At 50.3% G+C, this 15,749-nt stretch overlaps 2 protein-coding genes across 3 annotated transcripts; one reads left to right on the forward strand and one right to left on the reverse strand.

Annotated features, from left to right (window-relative positions):
• The first annotated feature begins 19 nt into the window (after positions 1-19).
• On the forward strand, positions 20-13,698 carry TOM1_1 (E3 ubiquitin-protein ligase tom1). 2 transcript variants are annotated; one of them, XM_066115983.1, is made up of 7 exons: positions 28-634; positions 744-8,324; positions 8,409-8,471; positions 8,542-8,718; positions 8,776-12,489; positions 12,556-12,900; positions 12,973-13,698. In XM_066115983.1, exons 2-7 carry the CDS (start codon positions 1,061-1,063, stop codon positions 13,065-13,067), a joined length of 11,658 nt encoding a protein of 3,885 aa, XP_065977864.1. In that variant the 5' UTR covers positions 28-634; positions 744-1,060; the 3' UTR covers positions 13,068-13,698. The 2 variants fall into 2 exon arrangements, with proteins under 2 accessions (XP_065977865.1, XP_065977864.1); XM_066115984.1 differs by having other exon boundaries at positions 20-634; positions 713-8,471.
• On the reverse strand, positions 13,653-15,649 carry RPS6 (40S ribosomal protein S6). The gene is made up of 5 exons (XM_066115985.1): positions 15,383-15,649; positions 15,087-15,173; positions 14,563-14,925; positions 14,084-14,251; positions 13,653-14,017 (listed from the first exon to the last, which is right to left on the reverse strand). Exons 1-5 carry the CDS (start codon positions 15,386-15,388, stop codon positions 13,922-13,924), a joined length of 720 nt encoding a protein of 239 aa, XP_065977866.1. The 5' UTR covers positions 15,389-15,649; the 3' UTR covers positions 13,653-13,921.
• Positions 15,650-15,749: the final 100 nt, after the last annotated feature.

Genomic DNA, 15,749 nt, shown 5'->3' on the forward strand with positions numbered 1-15,749 from the left:
CCTCCATCTTTTTCCAACCCAACATCACAGCTACTCCTCAACCCTCCGACACACCCTTTGCATCTAGGAGAACCTATATCGAATTGCTGAGGGCCGCGTAGTAGATTGTATCTACTGTTTCTATATCCGCTCTATTGTCGTTTAACGTTTTGGGGAAGCTAATCTGGGACGTCCTGCACCCGTCCTTGCACCCGCTCTCTAGCTTCATCTACCAAACCAACCGGACGGCCACCAACCAAAAACTAGTCCCGCCTTCGATATACCTCGTTTCAAAGGCTTGGCGCGAATATAATAGTACTGCTAAAAGGGACTATCGGTTATATTTTGGTCCGTTAGACTCCGCTGCCGCCGGCTTCTTGCTCCCCTCGCCGAGCAGCTGCCTGACGGGATAAAGTGGCACTTGTCCGTATCACCGTCAATATTACACCACAGACTACGGGTTCTGTTGAGCGAGATATTCGGAGCTGTCCGTTAAAGGGCACTCCGGGCCCTTGCAGAGCAGCATTGTCGTCCAGGCTCGTAGCCAAATCGTAGTGGAGGGGGAGCTTGCTTGTGCTTCCGCGGCTCTGCCGCCTCTCTCTTCACCATGGGCAAAATCATCAAGACGATGCAGTCCAAGCACAAAGAGACTTTGGTAAGCTTCTTTCCTTCAATCAACCCAGTGTCTGGACTCGCTCTTGACGCGGCTTCTCTAACCCCATGTCTCTGCCAGTCTCCTTGGCTGAAAAACTACGTCGAAACAGCCTCCACCATAGATTTGCCATCCTTGCCGAGACACCTGTCGAAATTCCCATCGAGATGGCCATTCGGACGTGGAGATTTGTATCACTGGATACCGCTTCTCAACCGATTTGATAGTATCTTGGAGCATTTCAACAAAACTTATGCCCTGAACGAGGGTCCACAGTCTCGAGATTTCGCCACCGACGTGCTCCTCAACCGTGCAAAAGATTCGACATTCAGCAGCGAGAAACAGTGGACATATGAGGAGCTTCAAGAACTTGGTTTCTCGGCCGATGGTGACAGGGTGCTGATAGAGGCTGTTCTGCTATTCACTCGCATGCTCTTGGAGCACTGCGGCAATCGCAGCATCTATGCCAGCAGCCCGCACCTCAACGACCTTCTAAACAGCACCGCTTTGTCTGTTCTCATTTCAACATTGGAGGTGGGCTCAGAGTTAGCTCAGCGGTATCAAGCTTCCGTCAAAAGGATCGGCAATGCTTCCAGGCAGATAAGCGCAGCACTGTTAGCAAACCATTACAACATCGACATCGAGCGAGTCCAACAAATTGCGCTACCGTTTGTCAAAACTCCAATAGTAAATCTAACTGACCCTGCGTCATCCATGACCCCGGTCTCGACCAAGGGAAAGGAAAAGGCACATGGGAGTAGTAGCAGAAACTCGATTCCGACCCATGCCAACGACCTGGTTGCAATTGCTACATGTGACGATGCAATGTGGCAGGGATGGGGCGACGTGAAAGTGCTGTACTATCCACAAGACAGCCATGTCGGCGTTGACGTGTCAAATGACACTGGCCGAACATCACTCCCCTCAACACCGACTCCCCTACGCCGCAGCCATACCGTTGGTAGCCAGCAGAACACTCCCCGAGCCCGAAATATCGGTGCCGATGACTCATCTCCTATTTTACCGCGAACTCCAGCTGTTTCGGAGGAACATGCCATCCCAGGTCAAAAGTCATTTGAACTGCCCAAGTCTGTGGTCTCCACTTCATCTATTTACGACCTTGTTAAGCGATGCCCCGATGACATGCCGTCATCTGCAAAATATGAACTTTTTCACCGAGTCCGAGTTGCAAAGGCACTCACTGAGTCGCTCGAGTCGCGTCAGAAAATACTCGCGATCCGGTTACTTGCGATTACTAATCTGGCCTACATCCATACTGAGTCAAACTTTGTTGACAAGGTTCTTCGCCACGATATTGACGAGACCAGAAGATACCAGCTTGTCTACCAACTTGCGGAGTTGATACGCCCCTCGGCTGACGGACATTCAAAAATACCGCTATGGCTTCAGACGTTTGCCCTGGCTCTCCTGGAGGCTGTCTCGGGATTCCATGCGAGATGCCAAGATGTTCTGTCTGCCTTGAACGCCAATGTCAACCACGGAATTTTGCTCTACGTCATTAGAAAGGCTGTAGCGGGCATGCAGGTTGATGATGCGACCGACATTGGTGACCAGGCGAGCGAAGCAGACGACTGGCGTAACAATCTCTTTTCTTTGACCTTGCATCTGTCCATGGCCACCCGCGTTGGAAGTGAAATGGTTTCGGCCGGTCTTATGGATATCCTGGTTGAGATCCTCCACATTCGGTCTCAAGTGGCTCAACGGCACCATTCGATGGTGTTGGCGTTTCTAGATGGCCTTATTTGGACGTATCAAAACGCATTCACCGCCTTTTTCAACGCGAGCGGCCTAGACGCCGTTGCACAACTGCTAGTAGACACCGTTACAGAGGCTCAATCCTCGCTACAATCATCTAAAGGTGTCAAGCCCGACCAACAGTCTGTGGTGGTCGACTACGAGATCCCTTACTACCAGCAGCAGACGCTTAAATGGCTTCTCAAATTTGTCCATCACATCATGTCAAATTCTTATAGCTATGGTGGCAATACAGACCGCCTGTTGAGAAATCTAGCAGAAAAGTCGGACCTGCTTCACAGTCTGCGAGAAATCATGGCTAATAAGCAGAGTTTTGGGTCAGTGGTGTGGACTAATTCAGTCACAATTCTGAGTGATTTCATCAATAATGACCCAACGAGCTTTGCCGCCATATCTGAGTCGGGCATGATCAAAACATACCTCGAGGCGATTACCGGTCAGCCAGTGCCGGAGCAGCAACAAGGCGGGGAGTCGAAGCAAACTGAACAACAACACCAACAAGACCAAGATGATGCTGAGTCTCCAGATTCGTCTGCTGCCGCCGCCTCAATTGCAGACGAAGATGACAGGCCGCATCCTCCCTCAGACGATGATATTCGCCGCACAAGGCGCAACAAACCTGCCGAGGGTATTCTGGCCTCTTCAGAGGCGATCAATATTGTTCCTCAGGTCCTGAATTCTATCTGCCTGAACAATGTGGGCATGAAGCTGGTTGTCGCCTCTCGAGCCTTTGATAGCTACCTTGAAATCTTTGAGAGCTCTCAGCATGTATCGTGCATGGAGGCAGACAGCGACTTGGCGGGCAATGTCGGCGCCAACTTTGATGAGCTTGCCCGTCACCATCCACCGCTACGGACGTCCATCTCCAATGCAGTCATCGACATGGTTGCCAGAGTACGGTGGCTGGGAATTGAGAGAGGAATGGAGTCTGACTGGGGTGCTAGGTTGTACGTCACCACTGCAGAGGGGACTGTCGTCACTGTTCATCCGAACGAACACTTCATGAAAGCACCAACGGTAGAGTCTGCCCCTGATCGACAAGGTACTGCCACCGAAGAAGCAGACGAGGACATGTCTGACGCAGCTCCCACCAACGAGACTATCACCGAGAAGAACAAGAAACCTCAAAAACTCGCTCCCGCGCAATCACTTACACCATATATTCATGGTCTGGCTAATTTTTTGACCGGCTATTTGTCCAATACACTGCTCAAGGTGAACTTTGTGAGAAAAGGTGGCATTGAGCTCCTTCTCGACTTGTGCGAGTCACCAAGTCTTGACGCAACATTTGGTGATTCATCTGCCGCCAGAGTTCTTAATCAGGTCATCGCCCAGTTAGTTGAGCACTCCCCTGTTCGGGGTCTGCCTTCATTATTGCGCCGCGCGCAGTCAAACATCGATGTGTTGAAACCTCTTGCAGCCAAGACCGAGGCTCTCCCTCCATACTTTGGCCCTTTCCTTGCTACGGATTTGCATGTCTGGAGCGATGATCCCGAGCAATCGAAGGTTGTTCTACAAGCAACGCAAAAGATTAAGGCACTGTTGAACGCCCAAAATTTGATTAAGATCATTTCCGACTGTTTCACCACGTCGAGGTCTAATGCCCTGCAGTTCTACCCCGTGAACGTTTATGATTACTATTTGAAGCTCGTAAAGTCTATCGGACCCTTGTTGCGAGGTATTTTGGCCGAGGAAGCAGGCGAGCTCTCCGTTGTACCACAGCATTGGTCGTTGCGTCGTCAGGGCTTTCTCGGCGTGACCAACACAAGTGAGGGACGTGATGCTGTGGGCAGCGACGAAACCTCAATTCCAGATGTGCTCAGCGATGCTGCCAGAAGCTGGCCCTCTGCTGATGGCACTGACACTTCTGCACCCGTTGAACCTACAGAACAAGAACGCTCGAGCGCCCGGTTCATGAATTACGAGATCTTGCACACACTTTTGCATCCCATGATCCCCACCTCCTTCCCCTTGTTCCAATCTCTAGGCAAAGCTCTCTTGCCTAGGAGAGAGCAAAACCATCTTGATCCATTCCCTCGTCCTAGACAGTTGGAGATTGCGATGGCCTTGGCGGACACCGTCTTATCGCATCTTGGTCCGTCAGTTGGCCAGGCTGAGCCGACATCTAAAGTCTTCCATTATTGGATTATTATGCTCCACACCATTCATGAAATGCTAATTGACCACCCGTCACCCCGACAAAGCGACAGATCCAATGTACAGATTATCATGCCAGTTCTGCTTGCGTTCAAAGAGCAAGGTGGCCTCGACGTGCTATATTACATGCTCAGGATCTTGGCATCCTCTGTCAAGGCAGGGCCAGATAGCAACACCGATGAAACGTCAAAAGTCAAGGTTGCGGCATTTGGACTCAAGAAAGTCCTTGATCTTTACTATATCCTGGTGAACGGAAAGTACTTGTCGGAAAGCAGCAATCACTTCAACCTTCATCGCCAGGCCGATCGGTCACAGAATATTCCAAACGTAGCCCAGCAGATTGTGGTTGAGTTTCGTGCGGCAATTCTGCCTGCCATCATGGAGCTTTGGACGTCCAACTTCATCGAAAAGGTTCCCGATGCCACGGTGAAGAGACTACTGGATATTCTCAAGATTGTGTGTGCGGCTGAGCACGAACCCCAATCTATCCCCAAAGATGCCAAGGCGCCCTTGATGCTTTTTAAATACACTGATGCCAGATTTAACTGGGCTTCTGTTCAAGGCGTGGTGAAAGAGGTCATAGACACAGGTTTTGAGGAGGATCTTGTTCACGAAGCAGTCTACAGAGCCAATGGGAACACTGCACCCGCTATCGAATATTGCCGCGCCCATACAGACGGTCTCGCAGGGCCACGAAATCCCATTCCTCCTGAGGATGCAGACATCTCGGCTCTACAACAAGAATCGTCAGCAGGCCAAGAAGATCAATCTAATACGGTTACTGCCCCTGACTCGGACCAAATGATCTTGGATGCTCTCCCCGATATATCTGCTGATGACATGGTCGAATATGTCGATCGACATATCGGCAATATCCAGGCCGATAATGATATTTCATCGGAAGCTACGGGTGTAACGTCATCCAATCACAGAGATGACGCGACTGACAAAATTCCTTCTATGACCTTTGTTGTAAATTTCAACGTGGTCAAGGACGATCTGGACCACATGCGTTCCAAGATCCGCGCACAATTAATTGACCAGTGTCTGGACGTGATTCGAACCCATCCCGAGACAGCCATTGAAGTATCAGATTTGGTATCTGCCACCATTTTGCGACGGCAGAATCAGGAAGCCCAGGAGGAGGTTGCCTCCACGCTCACATTTGCTCTTTCATCTCTGTCTCTGGACGAGGATGAGAAGCGGCGAAATGGCAAATGTATTGCGGCCTACGCTCACCTCTTGGCTCTGCTGCTCCAGGACGAGAATTTCTTTGAGCACAATAAGGAAAATCTCGCTGATAAGGTAGACGAGTATGTTGGCTTCTTGAAAGTCCCACTTTCGTCGTCCACCGACGAATTGCCACCCTGGATTCCTTATATTTTGCTTGTTCTGGAGGCTCTTCTCTGCCATGATGAACGGCCGGTCCCGGTGCAATGGAAGCCGCCAAAGTCTCTAGAAGATCCCGTTTCTGAGCCTGTCATTCGATTAGGTCTGCCACTGGTTGGTGATCAGAATTGTAACAAAATTCTGGAATCACTACTTGACTTGCTGCCTCGTATTGGCAAGGAGGAAATCCTGGCTACTGCAGTACTGAGGGTGCTTTTGATCCTGACTCGGAAACGACGCCTCGCAAAGGTCGTGGGCGAGAAGAAGAACCTGCAGCGATTATTCTTAATGGCCAAGCAGCTCTCTGGCTCCGGCTCTGAGCGTCTGAAGCAAACAAGGCTTACTGCACATATCATCACCATCTTAAGGCACGTCATTGAAGATGAGGATATAATTAAACAAATTATGCGCGCAGAGATTCAAGCGGACTTTCCCAATCTACTTAGGAACCAACGGGGTCACCCTGATGTATCATCTTTCCTCCGAGCCATGGCACCTGTTGCCCTTCGCGCTCCGGATCTGTTTGTGGAAGTGACAAACGAGCTGCTTCGATTTCAAAGATGGATAGCACCATCCGGAGATTCGAACCGATCGCAGTCTTTGGCTTGGAAAGACCAGCAATCCGACTCCAAAACTGAAGAGGAGAAGCCAACCGCAGATGGATCTTCGAGTGATACCGTAAAACCCTCAACAGAGCTTGCCGACAAAGAAATGGCTGACGTCCCAAAGGCACACCATGACATGAAGCGACCAGTCGTAGAGAATCCCGATGGAGTCATTCATTTCCTGCTATGCGAGTTAGTCAACTATCGCGAAGTAGATGACAAGGAGCCATCTGCGCCTTCTGACCTCAACAGGGAGGCTACTGGAGCGGCAAACTTGCGAGATACTAGCTCCAAAGATATCTCAGCAGCTGACGGAAAGGATAAAAAACAATCGAAACCTTTGTTCAAGGCAGAAGAGCATCCTATATTTGTTTACAGATGTTTTTTGCTGAACTGTTTGGCAGAACTCCTGCAGAGCTACACACGAACCAAGGTCGAATTTATCAACTTCAAGCGTAGCGCGCCACCCTTGTCGACCACAACCCCAATCAAGCCGCGAACAAGCATCTTGAACTATCTGATTTACGATTTACTGTGCCAAGGGAACCTCAACGGTACTACCGACACCATTGCTTCTAAGAAGAAGGCGGCGACATCGTCGCTGACTCAAAAAGTTCTGGTGGCCCTCGTGTCTAAGACTAATGAAAAGGTTGCAGACCGTAGAGCCGACAAGTTTGTCTACGATGACGAGCCTGACTTGCTGTTTGTCCGAAAATTTGTTCTTGACACAATATTGAAGGCTTACGAGAAGGCGCCGCTCACTGAGGAGCCTCTTGAAACCCGATATTCCCGGATGCAGTGCCTGGCCGAACTCATGAATCACATGATTGGTGAGAGGGATAGGGACCAAAATCCAAATGCAAGAGGCGGCGACAGTCTTCAGTCCCGCTCACAGGCGCAGCTCCGCCGCTTGATGTACGAAAAGGGCTACGTCGACAAGCTCACGTCATCAATTGCCGAAATTAGCCTCAGCTATCCAGGCGTGAAGCGGGCTATCAAATATATTCTCCGTGTTCTGCGTGTTCTAACCGGCACCGCAAAGGAACTGAGCCAATCAAGTATTTTACCTGCAGATCCTGCCGGTGACCACAGTGACGAGGAATTCGCATCATCTTCATCACTATCCGATGTGGACGACGATGATAGAGAAGAGACTCCAGACTTGTATCGTAATTCCGCACTAGGAATGCTGGAACCTCGAGGAGAAGATGACGAGTCCGATGAAGGTGATGAAGACGACGATGAGGACATGTATGGCGATGAATATGACGACGACGAGATGGACTACGGTGAGGATGATATTACCGATGGCGAGGATGACATCAGTGATGATGACGAAGAACTTGGTGGCATGGGAGAAATTGAGGGTCTTCACGGTGAACCAGGCGTGGTTGAAGTCATCATGGATGAAGATGAAGATGACGAAGAAGACAGCGACGATGAAGAGGATGACGACATGGACTCTGCTGATATGGAAGATGTGGATGACCGAGTAGAAATAGTTGACGAGGATGGAAACCCCCTCGAGGAGGATGGAGACTCTGGTTGGGAAAGCGAAAGCGATGTTGAAGAGGATGACGACCCAGACCAAGATGCCCTGGACTACGACGCAGAGGTCCAAGAAGAAGGAGAAGCTCATATGCATGGCATGGCCCCAGGCGACTTGCTTGATAATATGGCTCGGGCTATTATGGGGGATGATGGAGGGTATGATCCGGATCTAGGTCTGGATGACCATTATCTCGACGATGACCATGAAGATGGTGGTATGCTGAGCTCCCCCCCCTCCATTTCTTTTTCAAGCAAGCCCGGGTGCGAAAATACAGCTACTAATATATGCACAACCATAGAAGATGAGGACGAAGATGAAGATATTGATGACGAGGAGTACATCTATGACGAGGACTATCCAGGTAAGCTTGTGAAGAGTTCTTTATAGCAGTTGAGTAGCATGGTCTTGATACTAATCGTGGCTTACCTTAGATGACCAACTGCCCCCAATGCCATCGTTGGGGTGGGATGCTGTCAACCCTGACATGGATGACCGACATCGTAATATGCTCCTCGTTGATGGCCACAGACGACCCGTATTGGCTCGAATGGACAACCGCAGTTCATTTCCCGGCCGTTTCCTCGGTGGATCTCATCGTGATCAACTGGGTAAGCTCTTGATCTACATACATGCTTCCATCACAACCCTTGCTAATTCTGCAGCAGGAGAGTTCCGCAGCTACTTTACGTCACGAAACCATAGATCTACGGGGGCACAATCTAACGCGGAGGATGGTCTCAATCCTCTCCTGCGTCGCAGCGATCAAGCAAACGAAGGCCTGCCTCGGCCTGGCCAAACTCATGCTTTAGATTTAAGAATTCCGCCTGGTTTGCTCGGCGCCGGTCGCCACTCCATGGAGGGTCCTATGGGCTTGTTGGGAGAACTCATGGAATTTCTGCCAATGATGAGCCAGAGCGGAAATGGCCAACAGGCTTTTCATTTCCACATCACTGGACCTGGTGCACCACGGGAATTTAGAGATCTTGGCCCGGCACGGTGGGTAAGGACTGATAACCGGCGCGACGCAACAGCCCAGGAGCCTCACCAAGCAGTTTCCTTCACCCCAGAATCAACCTTGGACCGCTACCAGGAGGAGGCCAGAATGATTTTTGGGGTCAACCACACCACTGAAGCGTTTAAGCTCATCAACATTATTACCGCGCAGCTTACTCCCGCTGCAATGGAGCTTGAGAAGAAGATCAAGGCCGAGGAAGCAGAGCATCAGAGACGTGCAGATGAGGAACGAAAGAAAAGGGAGGAAGAAGAACGTCTTGCCCAGGAAGCGAAAGCGGCGGAAGAGAAGGCTGCTAGAGAAAAGGAGGAAAAGGAACGTGAAGAACAGGAACGACTTGCGCGGGAACGCTTGGTCACAGCAGAAACCACAGAAAACGAGCAACCGGATCGTTCCAGCGGAGGAGTGATGGAAGGTATCGAGACATCTGGGCCATCAAGCGAGCCTCAATCCGCAGTAGAACCAGGGTCTGCGTCCGCTGCCGCTGAACAACCCCGTGTCATGACTACTATCAGGGGTGAAGAAGTTGACGTTACGGAGCTGGGCATTGATCCTGAGTATCTGGCCGCCCTACCTGAAGAATTCAGAGAAGAGGTGATTGCTCAGACAGTCAGTGAGCGGCGATCTCAAGCTCGCGAGGAGGCCGCAGCCGGAGAGTCAACAGACGTATTCCAAGAATTTCTTGACGCTCTTCCTGACGAACTCCGACAGGAAATCGCCCAGCAAGAACGACAGGAAGAACGCAGACGGAATCGGGAAGAGGCTCGTCGCCAGGCAACTGTTCCATCTGGACAGCCGCCTCCTGCTGAAATGGACGCGGCTAGTATTCTGCTCACCTTTCCGCCTGCTCTTCGTCAACAAGTTCTCATGGACCAAGGCGAAGACATAATGGACCAGCTTACACCGGAGATGGCTGCCCAGGCGCGGGCTTTGAGTCAACACCACCCCCCGATGCCTCAGCATCAAGGCGTACGATCTATTGTCACACCAGGACAAGGACCCCCTCAATCTGGTGCCCGTGACAACAGCGAAGGTAAAGCTCAACGCCGAGCAGTAGTACAGATACTGGACAAATCTGGGGTAGCGACTCTTTTGCGCTTGATGTTCATCGCTCAGCAAGGTTCCATCCGAAACTACTTGTTCAGTGTCTTTGCTGATGTTTGCGAAAATCGCCAAAACCGACTCGAGGTGGTGAGCACGATCCTCCAGATTCTTCAAGAAGGCAGCACAGATATGAACGCGGTTGAACGAAGCTTTGGGCAGCTATCGATAAAGGCAAGGAAGCACAAGGAGCGTGAAACCGACCAGAAAACACCTCAGAGTCTTAAGAAAACACTGACAAACTTGGGAACCACCGCCACACATGTTCAACAGACCAACTCGGAAACCTCGCCGCTCTTGATTGTGCAGCAGTGCTTGGACCTTCTGGTGGACCTGTGCACGAGGAGTCAACACATACCATGGTTATTCTTGACCGAGCACGAGGTCGTGGGGTCTACTCTTAAGAGGGCATTGAGCCGAAAAGGAAAGATTAAGGACTCTAAGGCTCACAAGTACGCAATCAACTCTCTCTTGACTTTGCTGGATCGTGAGATTGTCATTGAGAGCTCTGTTGTGATGACACATCTCGCCGATTTGCTGAACCGTGTTACTTTGCCACTTCTTAGCCTCGACCGCAAACGCAAAGATACCACAGAGGAGGTCAGAAAGGATGCTCCTGTCGCTACTGAAGGAGAGCAGCGGTCTGCCTCGGCTGAACAGCATCAACAACCTGAAGCAGGTACCTCTACCGCGCCTCCCGCAGGGCAAGTACCAATTTCTGAACAAAATGCCGACGCTGCGGAGGGAGAGCCTCATCAACAGAAGAAAGAACCTGGATTGAAGAAGCAGAGACAGTTGCAGCCACCAGTCATTCCACCACAAAACCTCACTCTTGTTGTGAAAATATTCGTTGCTAGAGAATGCAGTTCCAAGACATTTCAGAACACCATCTCCACCATCAAAAACTTGTCGGCTATCCCGGGCGCAAAGGCCGTTTTCGGACAGGAGCTTGTGAAGCAAGCCCGTCTCCTGAGTGAAAATATCGTCTCAGACCTAGACGACCTTCTTCCCCATATCGAACGGGCCACTTCTGGTACTGAAATCCAAGGCGTTGCACTTGCCAAGTTTTCTCCAGGAGCATCTGAGCAAAACAAGCTACTCCGCGTTCTAACTGCATTGGATCATCTGTTCGATGGCCGCAAGAAGGGTGGTGATGGCGAGACGGAGGAGTCTAAAGAGCACGACAAGCAGCACCTAGTCACTTCTCTCTACCACAACTCTACATTCTCTGCTATGTGGGAGAAACTCAGTGCCTGCCTAAAGGCGATTCGAGAGCGAGAGAATATGCTGAATGTCGCTACAATTTTACTCCCACTGATCGAATCCCTGATGGTTGTATGCAAGAACACGACGGCAAGCGATGACTTGTCCCAGAGCCAGGCGAGCAGAGGCATGGTTCTTTCTAGCCCACCACCAGAAGCCCGGACTGCCAGTTTGTTCTTTGCCTTTACGGAAGATCATCGACGCATTCTGAACGAACTGGTGCGCAATAACCCAAAACTCATGTCTGGAACCTTTGCGCTGTTGGTTAAGAACCCCAAAGTTTTGGAGTTTGACAATAAACGGAACTACTTCAATCGCAGTGTTCACTCGCGAAGTAACCAAAATAGTCGCCCATCCTATCCTCCCCTGCAACTGTCAGTCCGTCGCGATCACGTATTCCACGATTCCTTCCGATCACTCTATTTCAAGTCGGGTGACGAAATGAAATTCGGCAAGCTTAACATTCGCTTCCATGGAGAGGAAGGCGTTGACGCGGGTGGTGTCACACGTGAGTGGTTCCAAGTGCTCGCTCGACAGATGTTCGACCCCAACTACGCGCTTTTCACCCCTGTGTCGTCAGATCGTACTACTTTCCACCCCAACAAGCTCAGTGGAATCAACCCGGAGCATCTGATGTTCTTCAAGTTCATTGGACGCATCATTGGCAAGGCCCTTTACGAAGGTCGTCTGCTTGATTGTTTCTTCAGCCGAGCAGTTTACAAGCGAATCTTGGGTAAATCCGTATCAGTGAAGGATATGGAGTCCTTTGATCCTGACTATTACAAGTCACTCTGCTGGATGCTGGACAATGACATTACGGACATCATCACAGAGACATTCTCAGTTGAGGACGACGAATTTGGCGTTACGAATGTTTTCGATCTTGTTCCCAATGGCCGAGACGTTGCTGTCACTGAGGACAACAAGCACGAATATGTACGACTGGTGGTTGAACACAAGCTCCTCTCATCCGTCAAGGAACAGATGGAGAAATTTTTGCAAGGTAGGATCTCTCGAGGCATTTATAGATTTTTTTGTCTCTTTTCTAATCACGTTTATCTCGTTTTAGGCTTCCATGATATCATTCCTGCCGAGTTGATCTCCATTTTTAATGAGCAAGAACTGGAGCTGCTCATTTCTGGTCTTCCCGATATTGACATTGATGACTGGAAGAGTAATACGGAATATCAGAATTATACACCATCATCTCAACAGATTCAATGGTTTTGGCGAGCTGTTAGGTCCTTTGATAAAGAGGAACGCGCCAAGTTGCTTCAGTTTGTGACCGGTACCAGCAAAGTCCCCCTCAACGGATTCAAGGAACTCGAAGGCATGAATGGCATCAGTCGTTTCAACATTCATCGAGATTATGGTGACAAGGATCGATTACCCTCATCTCACACTTGCTTCAATCGTAAGTATCCATTAGCAATTGTGCAAAGGTCCGGAAATTTTTGCGGTTTGTGTAAGCTGACTAGTGCTGCAGAACTTGATCTCCCAGAGTACGAAAGCTATGACATGTTGCGAGCTCAACTTCACAAAGCCATTACCCAAGGCAGCGAGTATTTCGGATTTGCATAGAAAATGCATGTGATGACGCAACAACATAATAAGAACGCCGAAGCATAGCGTGGTCAGACCAAACAACGGCGTCATGGTGTTGGAAGTGTAAATCAGCAGGCCCTGGTCGCATGGCTTTACGATTCGCTGGTCTTGTACTTTTGCCTTTGGGGGTTTCCGTTGGTTTCATTTCCGAGTAGTGCATATCGGTTAGAGAGTGGCTAATGAGCGGGCGGCCCAGTGCCCTTCAGGTGATTGGACTCTATGGAGATTGCCGCTACACAAAGTATCTGGATTGGTCAGACTAGGGAGAAGTGCAGGTCTCACTGGAATGGTCATTCAGAGATTGATGTCACATGAAGGGGAACAAAAGCGTGTAGAGTATGGAAATTCGCAAGTAGAGTAAATATTACTTTATAGGACTTTATATGCATGGGCTGAGCAGGGACGTGACGGAGGAAAATGTGATGTGATGATATTGGCCAGCACTTGGGCTAGTGACGGTTGACATATTTACCATGTACGAGGATCTTGGCAGTCGATGCCGATGCAGACCAGTATCATCACAAAGACAGATACAAAGTACTATTAGATGCGGTCACACGATTGGAACAAGAGTTAATTTGAACGTGGCATCAAGAATGCATTTTGATGAAGTCAGAAAATGCTCTCTAATACATTCGTGATCAATTGGTGAGGACTGGTACTTTCAAAACCACATGAAAACCCCCTCGCCCTAGGGATATTGATTGTAAGAAACCTTCACTCCCAACTGCATGCATGCAAATTTCCCCACAGGAACCAAGGTGAATTTTTCCACTTTTTTATTTTGTCATTATACGAAAACGCAACGCCAGAGCCATGTCAACCCGCTTTTACTTGCGCATAGAAGAGGCGCGGCGCTTACGGGCATCGGCCTTGTGGGCCTTGGCCTCGGCGACACGCTTGGCAAGGATCTGGGCGTACTCGTTCTATGGAGGCATTAGTCAAATTTGTAGTCTTTACAACGGGGCGCCGAGATGGAAAAAAGAACTTACGGCCTCGTCCTTGACCTTCTCGGCCTGGCGGCGCTTGAGGGCAGCGCGATGGCGCTTGTGCTGGAGACGCTGGGGGGTGACCAGTCTCTGAATCTTGGGGGCCTTGGTGTAAGGCTTCTTGCCCTCACCCTTGGGCTGGACCTCGCGGCGGATGACGTACTTGCGGACCTGTTATCCGGAGGGGTGCTACATTAGTCTCTAGTCACAAGTTTTGTTGTACTCTGGTTCCGGTGGGTATAAAGCAGAGGGAGGGAGAAGAACAGAGGACGGTGGAATTTTGCCCATGGACACAAAAAAAACGCCATTATTTTTGGTTTCCCCGTTAATGGCGTTTTTTTGTGTCCCCGTTTCTTTCCATCCTCCTCAGAGCTTCATACCCACGGACTTGTTCATCTCACTCTCTACCCGGACTGCCATAACCAACGCCGCAGCTCCGAGTAGGCGATGACCGAGTATGGATCGTAGGAGGTGTAACATACATCGTCATCCTTGGTGAGGCCAAAGAACTTGCGGATCTTGGTGGCACGCTTGGGACCCAGGCGCTTGGGGTGGACGACGTCGGTCAGGCCGGGGATGTCGTTGTCGCCTTGCTTGACGATGCTGAGGGCCAGGACGGACAGGTCCATGCCGACGATGCAGCCGCGGACCGACTTTCTCTTGCGCTCGCCGGAGCGGCGAGGGCGGTAGCAGGAGTGGCCTTCGGAGAGCAGGAGGCGGACACGGCCGGGATGCATGACACCCTGCTTCATAGGGAAACCCTGCTTGTCGTTTCCTCCAGTGATGCGGAAGATGTAGCCCTTGAACTCGTCGCCGACAGAGTCGCCAGCAACTTCGGCGCCCATCTGTTTCATATGGTTAGCTCAAAAAGCTTGATTGCTTCGGGACTCCGCCTGAGGCTGTCTCCCCCCTTTCGTGTTGTCCAGCATCTCTCGGACAGTCGAAGTGGAGGGAACAGCATCGGGTTTTTGGTCGAGGGGTGGAACGGTTCGGGATTCGGACGTACGCGCTTCTCCATGAAGACGGCGAGCTTGCGCTCATCATCAATGTCGATGAGCTTCTGGCTGCCATTGGCAGGGTAGGAAATGTTCAACTGTGCAGAAGCGTGTTAGCCAACCATTTCTTTTTTTTTTTTTCCTTTGATCGATTCAAAGATTCGACTCTGCGCGACGATGATGGTTTCTCTCGACATGTGCAAGGTGTTGGACATGTTGAAATGCCAGTGTGATACGCCAGTGTTTCCCATTGATCGTCGGCGAGGTCGCTTCTTTTGCGTTTGCAGCTGAGAATGCGGATTCGTACCTTCATCTTGCCAGTTGTGGATGGTGCAAGTTGACTTGACCTGGCGCGTGTGAAGTCTGTGATGGATGCAGAGGGATGGAAGAGCAGGAAAAATTGACGAACGAATTCGAGAAAGTGTGTGCCGCTAGGGTTCCCTCTTCTGCCTCTTCTGTGTGTGGAAAAAAGAGAAGTGGCCAATGATAATTTGCGAGCGGGGCTCGGTTGAGAAGCGGTTCTCTGCCACAGTCATTAGCCATAAGAAGCGGTTTGCGCCACATTCGATGTTCTTTCTCCCCCACCTCGCCGTCTAAGTTCTGGTCTTGGTCGGTCATATTAGCAATGAAGCAACATCAAGCTCAATTTGTAGTTCGTAAATATCTGTTGATTA

The sequence above is a fragment of the Metarhizium acridum genome (genome assembly GCF_019434415.1).
Source record: "Metarhizium acridum strain ARSEF 324 chromosome Unknown scaffold_1, whole genome shotgun sequence".
NCBI classification, from domain to species: domain Eukaryota; kingdom Fungi; phylum Ascomycota; class Sordariomycetes; order Hypocreales; family Clavicipitaceae; genus Metarhizium; species Metarhizium acridum.